General features: G+C 36.9%; 1 protein-coding gene across 9 annotated transcripts in view; it reads right to left on the bottom strand.

Annotated features, from left to right (window-relative positions):
• The window catches only part of LOC139947966 (uncharacterized), a 134,440-nt gene that overhangs the window by 57,533 nt on the left and 61,835 nt on the right, over positions 1-15,072 (bottom strand). The window contains exon 1 of one of the 9 annotated variants that reach the window (XM_071945865.1): positions 8,226-8,638. The exons of the other annotated variants lie outside the window; for them this stretch is intronic. Within the exon in view, the coding sequence (XP_071801966.1) occupies positions 8,226-8,298 (73 nt within the window). The 5' untranslated portion in view covers positions 8,299-8,638. Of the gene's footprint in view, positions 1-8,225; positions 8,639-15,072 lie in introns of those variants that run through there. 9 annotated transcript variants of the gene reach the window in all.

Raw genomic sequence — 15,072 nt, 5'->3', positions numbered from 1 at the left:
ACTTAAAACTTTCACCCGTTTCGTGTTCAACCACTCCTGTTGAACAATGGAAGCTCTCCATCACCAAGATCAAACACAATAGACATGCAAGCATGAAAAATAGTAGGGCGCCCTCACCTAGAGGTCCAAAGGAGGTTGCCAACCCTGTGCGCAGCGCGCACAAATTTGTGCGTTTCCATTGTTAATCATCGGTTTACCTCTTAGATGGCGGTTAGATGGCATTAACGAATAAAGTTTACATTGTAACTACTTGCCATAAGTGGCTATTAAGAAACTGGGGCTCGTTTCTGACTGTGAATTGTAACTATATACGTTTTAGTATAAAAAAACCATCACATTCCAAACATCTTCTGTGGTTAAATCGAAAGTCAAAAAAGGACACAAGTGTCTAGAGACCACATCAAGTGGATATTATGGACCCCCCACTACACCCAGCTTGTTAAAAATGACAAGTAGCCGTATTGTGACATGAATTATGAAATGCAGCATCCAGCGTAGTTCTCCGTGGGGTTTCACCAAACACCTCAACCATGTCCAGTGTGCCCCTTTAAAAAGTTCTTAGAATTTCACAGCATGATTTCTCTGCCTCCCTAGGGAGTTTCATCATATGCCCAGCCTGATATCAAATTAGGACTGCAACGTACCTCATACTTTTAGGTTTGTCATTTATATAAATCGTTGTGCTGTATCATTAGAGAAGGGGATAAAATGAAAGGTAATATTTGCGACGCTGTGTGATGGAAACACGCCCTGTGGTGGTATGTTAATAAGCTTGTTAACTCCACTAGCTAATTACACACCTGCAACTAATGATGATAAAATGGCAATTTATTTCTTGAAGTATGCAGGGAATTTGAAGTCAGCTTTTAAATTGTAATAGTTAAGTTTCCTTAAAGAACACAAGTTTGATCAATCCGGCTTTTGTCACTAACAAGAACTAAGTGTTACAAAAAAATTACCTATTTTGTAGTTTTATGAGACTGATGCTACTATAGTCAATCTGGACAATTTAAATTTAGAAACCTTGCTTTAAAATATGCACCGCGCAGTCGTCATGGTCAATGCTTACAGATTGCCCGCATTTGCTATGTTAATTACGTGAACTAATCCATAAATTGTGACCCTTATTTAGAAGGAAGTTTATAAATAAGCTTTGACCGACACAAGCTTCTGGCTTCAATTAAAAAAATTGAGTTCAAGTTTGACTTAAGTTGTGACTTTAATTTTTTTTTAATGCAACTTTCTCAATGTCACCAACTGCCCAATCTTTCTAGTAATTAAACACCTAATAACACGTAGATCACGTTGATGGCCAACCAGTCATTATCTGTGGGCTATTAAATACCTCTTCTAATGAGAGCTCCAAGGCTGCCCCCAAGCAATATTAATTTACATTTCCTCTTAAAAGACCTTGCACTGTGTCTGCAGTAAACAGTTACAACTTTAAGGTCATGATGAGGCGCTGCACACGTACGCGCGACATAACTGGTTACCATAGCAAGAATCTATTGAATTTATACAGCGGGTTACGGAGGAGGGGAAGTCTTGTTTTTCCACCTGTATTTACCCGGCTCCGAATCTTTATTGATTAAATTATATTTGTGAAGGGGTGTAATTGCGGAACCTTACCCCCCTAGGTATTCTGTGTATGCACAGTCCTATATCATAATCAATCAGAAGCATCCAGTCTTCAGCAATTCAACACCTACATTTTTCCCAAGACAGATGAAAAGATGGGTATCCCACGCATAGAATGAAAGTCTTCTTGTTTTGTTTTTAAAAGTCCACTTTGTTTACCCAGGGGTATAAATGGGTTCCTGTGAGGGTAGAGGTTGATATTGTGAATGAAAAGCCTTTGGAGCACTGTTAAACGGTAGCCCAGGTTTTATACTCCCCATGGAGCCGAGTAAGAATAAAGGGATGCTGTTGGCCCAATGACCAGGGGATTAATGTAAAGCGCATTGAGACGGTTATTGTGAAATGCGCTATATAAAAATGAGTTAGTATTATTACTTTTATTATTAAGCAGTTAAGATTAAATCCTACTTAAAAGATAAATCTTAGCTCTTTTTGAAATCAGTTCCAGGTTGTTTAGTTTGAAAGTTTTGCTTTGTGGCAGTTACGTTCACATAAAGCCCTTTTCACAAGAGAACCGTGAAACTAACGACCATCCTTATGGGAGCCAGTTGTCTGTCCCAAAGGTTGCACGAAAGTGCTTTAACGTGAAAGAGTAAAGAATGGATGGTTCAAGTTAATCATCTAAAGTTGGATTTCACAAGTGGGGGGGGGGGCTTTGGACAGGCTAAGATTTAAGAAGGGCTTCACTCAACATTTCAGCTTAGTCTGATCTCAACACTTCCCTATCATCTCAGGTGACACATCTACTTGCAATCTAGATGAGTGACAAGGACTGAAAAGACTCCAGGGTCATCTTGGGTCATGCAGACTTGAAAAGAGGTACATTTGTACATTGTTGATTCTAAGGTGGGGTGTAGAGGGGGGTAGAGGGATAGTCAAAATACCTTTACAGAGAAGCTGTTAAAGGCACTGGACACCTTTGGTAATTGGCAAAGACCAGTCTTCTCACTTGGTGTATTTCAACATATGCATAAAAAGTAACAAACCTGTGAATATTTGAGCTCAATTGGTCGTCGAAGTTGCGAGAAAATAATGAAACAAAAATCACCTTTGTCATACAAGTCGTGTGCTTTCAGATGCTTGATTTCGAGATCTCAGCTGAGGTCTCAAATTCAACTCAAATTTTGTAGTGAGAAATTACTTCTTTCTCAAAAACTATGATACTTCAGAGGGAGCCGTTTCTCACAATGTATTATACTATCAACAGCTTTCCATTGCTCATTACCACGCAAGTTTTTATGCTAAAAAATATTTTGAGTAATAACCGATAGTGTCCAGTGCCTTTAAAATTGTTATGAGAATTTGGTAGCAGTTTGTTGTGATCTGGTTTTGTTACTGGTGATTTATCACTCAATGCGTACATTGAAGGGTCAGGACTGTAGTGGTAATGATTGCTGTTATCAAAAAATAACCAAAGTTTGTTTATTTAATTTCAGGTGCTGAAGGACGTGTGTTAAATGATATTATTATTGTAGGGAAACATGTGCTCCTGAACTCTCTACTTCAACAATAAAAAATTTTAAAAAGCCATTGGACACTTTCGGTAAACAGTATTGTCCAAGGCCCACACTTCATGTATCACAACTTCTATATAAAATGACAAACCTGTGAAAATTTAGGCTCAATCGGTCATCCGAGTCGGGAGAAAATAACAGGAAAACCCACCCTTGTTTCCGCACGTTTCGCCTTGTCATGACATGTGTTTAGAACAAATCCGTAGTTCTCGATATCGAGAATTTATATTGTTTTTCACACAAACACATTGTTACTCAAAGACGAAAAAATCCCAGCATAAGCCCATGATTAGGTTTTCACCGGCCGACTTGCCCATTTATGAAACTGAGAAGCCCCTAGAATAATTTTAAGAGTCGGTTTAATATCCAAATATGTCTTTCCCGTCCCTTTTTTTAATAAAGGAAGTAAGAGAGTTTTTACTCCCTTCCTGCAATTCACACTCAATTACTACTCACCCACCGTGCCACCAACAATACAATCTTCACAATCTTCCCATCGCAATTTAACAAGGTCTCTACAAAGGATTGGATAGAGGTATCGCAATTCCTGGACACCATCCAACAAGGGCGGGCTGTAGATAATTGAGAGGTATCTTTGTATATGTGCGCTCTGGACAAGTGCCTTGATGTTTAGGGTGTAACTGTATGCTCAAACCGTTCAACCAGGCTAAAGTTTAGACAAGATAACACTGCGGGAGTTTATCATGGACGATTTGAGCACATAAAGCCTTGATGATATGGGAAAATATAAAGTTGTTTGCGGACAAAAGAAATGTCTGACAATTGGAATTATGGAACTGTGAACAAAGTACGACATGACGACTGAATGGGACAATATGAATAACACTCTAGTAGTGGTAATCGGTAAACCGGTCCCATGTTATTTTGATAGGAATTGAATGAGAAATAACTTATAAAAACAGGGGAGGAATGAATGTAGATCTCTTAAAAATCCAACCAGAGGTAATTTTAGAAAAGGACTTTGAATAAACAGAGTTCAGTTTTAGTCTGAAAGCTGACTGATTATGAAGTTCACTGTAGAACTGTTTTTTTCCTATGAAATATTTCCCTCTGAAATGAAATCATATCCAAGAAAACTGAAAGCATAAAGCAGAAAACTCTGCAAGCTGATTAATTTGGCTGTTCCGGTGCATGGTTTAACGGATTAGGCCCAAATTTGAACGCTGTCTGCGACTATTAGGTCAGCTGTACCAATAATGCATGATATCTTTAAGTTTATATTTAAGACAACCTTGGCTTTATTGGCTCAAAATATATCAAGAACACAAAGTCATGCCTCTGAAGAAGGTCCGGTTTGAAACGAAAGCTATAAGGCCATCTACCCTACTCATTTAGAACACAAAGTCACGTACATGAGCTATTTTTTTTGTACATGTCCTTGATTCCAAAGGCTTCTTCAGACATTTCTGTTATGTCAGAGAGTTAGTCACGTAACTTATTCTCTGTTTAATTTCTTTGGCAATACTTGCCAACAATCAAACAACCTCTTGACAAGATCAGATTAATCCCATCACAAAGTTAATCTCTACATATTAATCTCCTTGGATCTTAAGCTTTGAGCCTGCCTAGATCCATCAGAATTTCGAGACAAATCTGACACCTGAAGAACACTATTTAATAAGTAGCTGATGAATAACGTCAAAATAAACTTTGGTAAAACTGGTGTACAGTTTTAGTAATTTCTTTGTACATTTTCAAGAAGAGCAAATTAATTCTTATCCTTTAGTTCAATAAACACAACCTTCAACCAACCTATGAATAATTCATGAAGTTTGACCTTTATGTTTCTAAAAACAACACTTAGTGGAATTTAGTAGGAATTAAGTGGAGTTCATATTTTCATTAAGTTCAAATTCAAGCCTTTGTGTGATCGGCAGGGTGGGGGGTGTTAAATGACAATATTTCAGACAGAAATATTAAGGTTTTTGGCATCGGCTTTAAGTAGACCACAGCATTTGTCACACAATGCTAACTCATTATCCAAACAAGAATTTCCGTCCAATCTGTGTGAAAGTGTTTTCATAGAGTTATGGGTGTTCACCCCATGTCAATTTCCATTTCAATCTTCCCCTGTCTCGAACTCAAAACGGAAGGGTACAACATTTGGAAATGTTGGCCAAGCAAATCGAGAGATTGCAAGATTGCTAAATATGAATCATTATAAGATAACAAGAATTAGCACACAGCGACGAACAAAGTTATTCCAAATTCATCATCATCATCATCATAAAGCCTCAGAAGCTTTTGATCAGAACATTTATTTCAACTAACTTTGAAATCAATTTAAAATCAACCATGGACACTGTATACTAATTAATGATTTAGAGGTTTAGAACTTGAAATATTAGTACAAAATCTTTCTGAAAAAGAAACACAATCTGACAAATACAGCCTATGCTTCAAGTCAAATAACTACTGTAACAAGTTAGCTTGTTGTTGCACTAGTGTGCCAGCTTTCTCACTTGTCCATATTTCATATTAAACAGGGATGCTTTTCAACACTGAACTGAGATCACTTGGAGTTAATTTTGACTGATTCGCAGGTGTTTTAACCAGCCTTTGGCCAGAAGACCACTGTTAAGGCCCGGTCACACAGGCCCCGATAACGAGAACGAAAACGATAACGATAAAAATGCAGGCCCTCGATTGGTTGAATGAGCGTGGGCGTATTCTGCGTGGAGCAATTCAACCAATCGCGAGCGTGCATTTGTATCGTTCTCGTTTTCGTTTTCGTTCTCGTTATCGGGGCCTGTGTGACCGGACCTTTAAACTGCACTTGCAGTTTTGATTAAAAGTCGATTCGGAAAGGTTTGCGGTTACACCATGAAATGACTATCTCTAAATGAGTTGGGTGGTTCTGAAAAGAACCGTTGGTTTCAACTCGACGTTTCAATCAGTATGCTCTGATAGTCATCTGGAGAAAAGTTAGTACAAAATCAGCAATTTTTTGGGGGGTTATCATCAACTCTAAATTCTTCACTTCTGTATGACCTGGAAAATAATATCTATTCAAATGGCATTTGATAATAAACAAATAAAAAATAAAAAACAATGGCTGTATCTATTGGCAACATTAACTGCGTCACTACTTCCTCATTTTAGTATGATTTTATCAACAATGTTTTGAATGTCATCCAAGGTTTCGAAGAGCTACGTACGTACATTGAAGTGGATTTTGTTTATTTAGAATTCGTTTTAAAAATGCTGGTATGACTTGCCATAGTTCCAAAAGACAACTCCACAGTAATTAAAATTATATGATATATGATTGCACTGGTATTAAATTTGACCCGGAATAATTTGAGAATGAACAAGTAGATATCTACTTTTTATTGTCTTTATCTACATTTACATATGAGATGAAAACACTCAAATCAGTACTGAAAACCAAATGTATATTTCGCCTTAAAAGAAAATATATTTAGACTTAAAAATTTCACCAAATTCTCTACCAAACTGATATTCAATGGGAAAAGTTCAATTGACCAGTCAAAATAAACTTTCAAACTGATTCTGTTATAACAAAGCGAAACAACTGAATTAAGATGGAGATACAACAAAACATAATTTGTCCTGAAAGGATGACATGATTTTTCCCACCCCTCTCCCAAACTCCCCCTCCCCAAACCACTGACTAACCAGACTGTCTGCTCCTTAATTAACCAGTGTCCTGATAAAGAAAACAAACAACAACACTCCCGCCACACTGGTGACAAAAAACTGACAAGACGTCCAGCAACAACCACCTTCCAAAGCCATCACTATCCATTTCATATACAACCATCCACCATCAGGGCACGATTTTATAGAGCTGCTTAAGAAAACAGTGCTAAAAAATTGTCTGCTAAGCAGAAATCAGCAGAATACCAGTCACAAATTGTACATGTGACATTGTATTTTGGCTGGTAACCTAATTCTGGTAACACAATTTTATTATGCTTAGCTACTTTTTCTCTCTATGAAATTGGGCCAAGATCAAAGCAGAGACACAGAATCTGACACACAAACTCCCCCACAGTTCACACACACCTGTTAGACTATTATAAACAAAGGAAGCATTAATTACCAATAATCAGGTACACCATAGACTGTCTCAGACGTCAAACACAAGACTGGCGTCATTTCGGTACAAGGGTTCGACTTTCTTACACGGAAGTTTCAGAAGTTGTTATTAAACAAAATTTAAAATATGACAAACTCAATTATAAGACTTCTGCAGCAGAGCATCATAAAATCCAAATTTAGAATTATCTTTGATCGGTAGATATGTTGTTTATCTGATGGCAGACTTAAGATTAGGAATAAGATCCAAGAATTTGACAAGACGACAGTTTTATCTCTGAGTGTTTGGTCTGGTGTTTCTTTAAAGCCCTCTCCTCTGTTAATCTTAAGAAGAGTGCTCAACAATTGAAGATTCTAACTCTTAAGTTCTAAACAAGGTTGAGATTAAGGTTTGGCAATGTATAGAAATGCTCGAAGACTTCAATACCTTCCCTTTCCAGTTGGAATTTCACTGGGTTTCATTCCTTGAAATCCCCAAACAATTTGACAGGAGACAGTTGTGTCTTAAAGTGTTTGGTCTGGTGTCCTTAAAAGCCCTCTCCTCTGTTCATCTACAGAAGAATGCTCAAGAATCGTCTAAGGTTGAGATTTAGGCTTTAAATGTCTACAAATGCTCTTAAATACTTTCCCTTTTCAATTGGAATGTCAAACTGGACTTCATTCCGCGAAATTCCAAAACCTCAGGGCAGTGGAGCTTTACTTAAGAACCTTCGGGAAATCACAACTATGTGGGAAAATACACAACATATCTCTGTTTCTGTAAGGACTTGGAATAAACATGTTTCAACTTGGCATGCATAAAAATATATTCTGGAAAATGCTGGCAGTCTCATGAATATACTACCGACAGTGTTGGCCTACTAAAAATAGTATCACAACATATTACCACAATTGTACCACTACTACACATTACAATTTATTACACACATAAAAACAGGAATATTAAAATAAATAAAAAATTAATAATAATAATCTTTTTTTTCAACATACCTGAGCCAGAATAATCCAATCCCTCGTAACTTGATTTAGCAAAACAAGACACCACCATCTTCAATGTTTTCATCTCTCAACTATTTCTTAATATTGAATCATAATCGCCAATATTGATCACTTTGATACAGTTCCCTTGTCACCTGTTCAAAGACTACCTGTGCATTCCCCACACGACGGTGTGTCAATGAAAATCTGATTAAGCAACAGGCGTTGTGATTGGGTAGCTTCCTCCTACAGCCTTCTGATCACACAGTCATTAGAGAAAGCTGACGTGACGTAGACGAGGTCTACAATGACCAATCAATCACTCAGGTTTTTGTAATATGTGAAGTATGGCGAAGTGGAAAGATGGTACAATGGCAATGTCACCGGTACACTCACCGGCTCACTGCTCCCCAACAGGACACCAGGGGAAAGATTACTGGAAAAGCGGAATAATAGGCTGACAAGTGATTACTGATGCGCGACTCTCTCTAACACCACACAGTGGCATGCTAGACAGACAACAATCAAAATATGCAATAAGAAAAGTATTGGACTGTTCCATTATAACACGGGTGACGTGATTTAATACTAAGGGGATGTTTTATGATTGAGAGCAACAGCAGCAGCACAAAACATTATTACTCCACGCCTATTTTATTCTTTAGAAAAGATCTGGTGATATTATAGTCCAAAAGACCTTCCAGAAAAAAAAGGTGTGATTTCTTTTACATTTTTTCTTTCCACTTCACCCGCCTTCCGGATGATTTCAGACCGCAGGATTAGAGCGAGCAAATGTACACAGTGGTTTTTTCCTCGATCAGTGAGCTGATATAACAAAGTCAAACATTAACTCTAAATGTACAGTATGGGTAGAGATAGGACCAACCTCCACTGAACCATCATGGCCACACATATCTCTATGGATAGTATGCTGTACCTCCTAAGGAAGAATACATTATGTTGATACAGATGATATCAAACTCATCATCTCTTGTGTAAACTACAGGAGCTAGCATTAAACAATCACTATTGGAATGCCATTCACTATTGGACACGGCCACGGATATCACATCCATAGACAAAAGAATAGCATTCATAGACAAGGAAGAAAGAGACATTTTAAAAATCATTAAGTATTTCCTGAACGTTCATCCGGATTATTAAGGAGAACTTGAAGTCTTTAGCTACGACATTTGTTCTTCAAGAATTTTTCCGGCAATGCAGTCCGATCCTTTCAATAACAAATAAATTATTGACCTGTTAAGTTCACTATGTAAAAAGTGAAAATTAAGTTCACAATTTTGAAAACTTGTACCAGAAAAGCAAAAAAAACGAAAACATTTCTGTTATATCTTTAATCCACATTGAACCAATTCCAAAAAGATTGACACTAACTTCAACACGGTACTTCCCTTTTAAATTCCTGTAAACAAGCCACTTAAAGAAAAATTTGCATAAAAAACAAACATGTCACATTTGCGCAATCCTTCAACAATGTCCAAGGTGAGAAAATATTCTGTCATCATAGATTTCAGAGAAGTACATAAAACAAATGATTGAACTGAACCATGTGACGCATAACACTACATTAACAGTAGCACTCCCACGCAAATATAATTCCCCACATACACAAACCACTGTATGAAACAACATTCCAATTTCCAGACTTTCCCCCAAATCACGGGTTCCTTCCTGAACCCCCCTTTTTAATAATATGGATCGTTCCACGTGACCTACAAGCAGGCCAAGGTCAAATACTTCAACTCTTGTCACATGGTTACTAGGGGGGGGGGGGGGGGTTCTTTATACAAAGTTTTGACAACTTGTTGAGAACTTTGTAACAAGCGTCAATTGTTCCCATTAAAATCAATGACTTGATAATGGTTTAAAGTAGTGATGATTTAAAGGCACTGTACACTATTGGTAATTACTCAAAATAACTGTAAGCATAAAAACTTACTTGGTAACGAGTAATGGGGAGAGGTTGTTAGTATAAAACATTGTGAAAAATGGCTCCCTCTGAAGTAACGTAGTTTTTGAGAAGGAAGTAATTTTCCACTAAAATATTTGAATTTGATTCTGAGACCTCAGAATTAGATTTTGAGGGCCCGAAATCAAGCATCTGAAAGCACACAACTTCCAGTGACAAGGGTGTTTTTTCTTCCATTATTATCTCATAACTTCGACGACCAATTGAGTTCAAATTTTCACAGGTTTGCATATGTGCATATGTTGAGATACACCAAGTGAGAAGACTGGTCTTTGACAATTACCAGTGGTGTCCAGTGTCTTTAAAGACATGGTGTTAAAACTTATATTTATTATTAACTATAATTAAAGGCATTGTACAGGATTGGTAGAGCTGACAAAATAGTTGCAGACAGTGTTCATGTTTTGAAAAAACAAACTTTAATACACCTGTTAAAACTTGGGCTTTAAAGACTCTGGACTCTTTTGGTAATTGTCAAAGACCAGTGTTCTCATAAGCATAAAATAACAAGCCTGTGAAAATTGAGCCCCAAGTGAGATACACCAAGTGAGAAGACTGGTCTTTGACAATTACCAGTGGTGTCCAGTGTCTTTAAAGACATGGTGTTAAAACTTATATTTATTATTAACTATAATTAAAGGCATTGTACAGGATTGGTAGAGCTGACAAAATAGTTGCAGACAGTGTTCATGTTTTGAAAAAACAAACTTTAATACACCTGTTAAAACTTGGGCTTTAAAGACTCTGGACTCTTTTGGTAATTGTCAAAGACCAGTGTTCTCATAAGCATAAAATAACAAGCCTGTGAAAATTGGGGCTCAATTGGTCATCAAAGTTGCGAGAAAATTATGAAAGAAAAAACACCCTTGTTGGACGAATTTGTGTGCTTTCAGACATGAATAAAAGACTTCTAGCTAGAAGTCTTTTATTATTTTAATGAGAAATTAACTCTTTCTCAAAAACTACAATACTTCAGAGGGAGTCATTTCTCACAATGTTTTATACTATCAACTGCTCTCTAATGCTCGTTACCAGAAGTCAGTTTTTAAGTTAATGTTTGTTTACAGGAATTACCAAACATGTACCTTCCCTTAAAATCCATGGTGTGTGTCAGGTGTAAACAGTTACAAACCTTCCCCCCCCCCTTTAAACTGTAAACAGCGACTTCAATTCACCCATAACTTAATTTGATGGGAAACCTTTTATAAAAGCAAATAGCCTTCAAGGTTTTTCCTCTTCAAAAATTGTTCGTGAAACATGAACTCATTTTTTGATCAGTGTAAGTAACCTCAAAGCTTGCAGTGCTGTTATGCTTATCACATACATGGACAATCTTACACATCCACGGTGTATCGTTACGACTCACTTGGGCAGAGTTTCAACAAAAACGGAAACCACCTCACAAAAGGAACTGCTCTCGGGCATTTTCACACAATTTCAACTGGAATGTGCCATAAATATAATAAGTTAGGAACACCTAGTCGAACTGGAAACTGAACAGAGAGACACAAATTCATCAATGGAAAGCCGCAAATAATTCCCTCTGGCAAAGATTTGTAACAATTGTCCATGGAAAATGGAACTACTGAAGTCATACATATGTCGAACAGTTCAAAACAATGATTCATAAATAATAAACTCAGCACTATGACAGATATATTGTGTCAATTTTTATAATATTCGTAGAAAGAAAAAAAATAGTTACTTTGTGAAAACATTGACAAAGCCGTAGTTGCGTTGACACAGAGGTTAGTCAACTCTTGCCAAAAAAGTTTACAAAAAAATCTTGATATATTTTTGACTAAACACTTCCTTTTTGTGTATTTGTTTGCCGTTCTGCAACCTCACCCACACATGTTATAATTGCTCATGTTTTGGGTAACCCTAAGTTGTACTTTTAAAGTGAAACACACTTTATGGTTACATGATGGGTGCTTAAAATGCAGACAGAATCAAGGGGCTGTTTCACAACTTGTTAATGTTGACTTCCTCTTTCGTCAATTTTCTTGGCATGAGCTAAGCCTAAAAATTCAGGGGTTTGTCCCTGGGGCTAGTTACCGAAGGGTGTGCTTTTATCATAACACCCCCATTTTTCGAGATGGAAAAACAACTTTTATAATTGCCACGTAAACAGAGTAATTTAAAGTTTTATATATGACTAATAATAATAAATTATCTTGAAGCATGTCACGCTACAGTGGGTGGATTGAGTCTATTTTAATGATGTCTTATATTTAACCTTGCACACTGAAGAGAAAAATCTCACTACCAGAAATTCTATTCAAGCGACTTGAAAGGAAGGTGTGAAATCGACTTATCTGTGACTTCAAAACGGATTATTTTCAAGGATATTATTGTATCAGAGGCAATAAAAGTGTCAAAATGAGTTTGATTTAAAACCTTCTTCACTATTAACGTACAAATATGTCAATGATTGATGCGTTGTGTGCAAGTCTTTACAAAAAATCTTAACAAAGAATCATTTTATCTCCACTGCAAGAAAGAAGGCATTATAAGGACCAAATCACTTTTTGATCATAATGACCAATTAAAACTTCTATAGTGGATAAAAGACAGTGACAGCCAATCAAAAACTCAGGGCTATTTTAAAGCTTTTGGGACTTTTTAAATTCAGGCATTTGACGATCTTTGGTATTCAAACTGGTATTCAAATTTAAAAATATATCCCATGCTATGTATAAGCAAAAAACTCAACACCAATTATTCTCCCATTTCTATAGGCTTGAACTATTTCAATCCATAAACAGTGTCATTGAAAATAGGACATATTTATTGCCCCAATTTGCAATTTTCTGAGCCAGAAGTGTGGGAGCATATTTCAAATTTGCCAGTTAAGTAAAAACCACAAGGAATCTATTGGTGTAAGGGGGTCTAAAACTAGACATAAGAGTGGCCCATTTAGGAAGCCAGACTATAGTTTTGGCTTGAAAATGTCAATCAACAATAACGGCAAAATTCCAGGAATAAAACCACAATCTCAACAACAGAGGAAAAATCACACAAAGAAACCAAAACCATTCAGAATAAATCATCACGCTAAGCAGAGGAATTCTTTTTGATGGCCAAAGTCGGCTCCCCCAATCAGATCAGAAAATCAACACAAAAACGGACCCGAAACCAACAAAATAAAACCACTCCAAATCAAACATACAAAGACCCCCAAAAATTGAATAAAAGAACAGCTTTTAGCTAATCCCAGTAAGTAAGCCTTTATTTACTTGCTCAAGCATGAACAAGACAAAAGGTACACTTGAACAACTCCTGCCGAAATTGTTTCACAATGTCCCCATGAGGTCAACTTCACTAGCACTAACCCCTCGGGGATAATTAGAAAAACCATTTCCCACCTACTTGTCCTTGGATATTTTAATCCCCTCCAAAACAAGAAACTTTCTTCAACAGAGGGCGTGTAAACATGGGGTTTATGTTAAAGTAGACCCTGAAAATAAACTCATGGTCAAGTTTTTGAATGCTGTATGGAGATTATCTGGTCTTTTGTGCGAGTAATAACTAACCAACTCTCGGGTGAACAATAAGTGGCGACAATGGTATGACAGGAGCAGGTGTTAAATGGTCTGATGACAATGACATCAATGGCAGTATTGATGACCAATTAGTGGAAACTTCTCAATGGACTAAACTCTGACTTCAAACAGGATACACCATTAGTTTGTTTGGTTTGCTAAACAAATAACAACAGATTCGACACACATTTCTAAATACAAAAATGGGTGGATATGGGAATGCCAACAGCAAACATTGACACAGAACATGGGTGGAATAGGGAAATGAACATTTTTATATTTTCGGCAACACACTTTAAAAAAGTTTTTGAGGCATTGCTTGGTGAGTTATCAACGATCATTTATTCGGTTTGCGGTAACACCACTTTGCTGTGTAGATATATTTTTTGTTTAGGACGGTTTTTCTTTTTGGAACTAGGTCTTTCTTTTTCTCAGCTTATTTTGATTTGATTTTACCAAACCGTGTTGTCTCTCGCAGAGTCACTATAAAATATATAAACGGAATCCAAAGGAAGTTCCAGATTCCTCATGAAATCCCTTATAACTTCAATTCCTAGGTGACATCTAAATTCCCTGAAAGCAGTTTTTTTAAATAAACCATCATCACCTGCAACAATCACTTCCTCCAAACAGGAACTCCTCTCAAACATTGGCTCTTGGCCAGAATCTACAGCAGCCAATACCTGAGCGGATCTTAAGATCTGAATTTGCTGCGTAACTCAACCTGGAGAAATGCCACAGTTCTTACACTAAACCTAAGCTGCTTAGGCCTACATGTTGTATAACATCATCAATATATAGGCCTTGTATTTAGTGGGAGTTGGAAGTTTTCAATCATTAAGCTTTAAAGGGTTATTAAAAGAGGATGCAATAATTAGTTTCAATATTTAATCCATACACCCCTTGCATACAACTTCACATGCCTAAACAACATCAATGTGGACTTATCATTGGCTTAGAGTTGTGCGCAGAGCTGACACACACGCACATTTTCATCGACAGCAGCCAATTCTTTGATGTGACGAGTGTAAACAGAACCCTCCGTAAGAAATGATTTTGTGGTGCAAATCAGTAGGGCTTGTAGCATAAAGAAGTTTACTGGCACAGAATTATTTTCTTTAAGTACTTACTCACATCAAAACACAGTTAAATGCTCGTTAAGCTGTGTCAGGATTTTTTGTTTTTCATTTTGAATCTATCTGGCAATCTAATAAAAACATTTAAGCTACAAGCTCTGTGCTCTTGTGGATATTACCAACAAGGCTAGGCCTAAATAAATTGACTCCTCCCAAAGTTAATGATTTAGTCTGTAGACCTATTAGTC

Source organism: Asterias amurensis, chromosome 15, assembly GCF_032118995.1.
Source record: "Asterias amurensis chromosome 15, ASM3211899v1".
NCBI lineage: Eukaryota > Metazoa > Echinodermata > Asteroidea > Forcipulatida > Asteriidae > Asterias > Asterias amurensis.
Note: the sequence above shows the minus strand (reverse complement) of the source record. Positions and strands in the feature narration are given on the sequence as shown.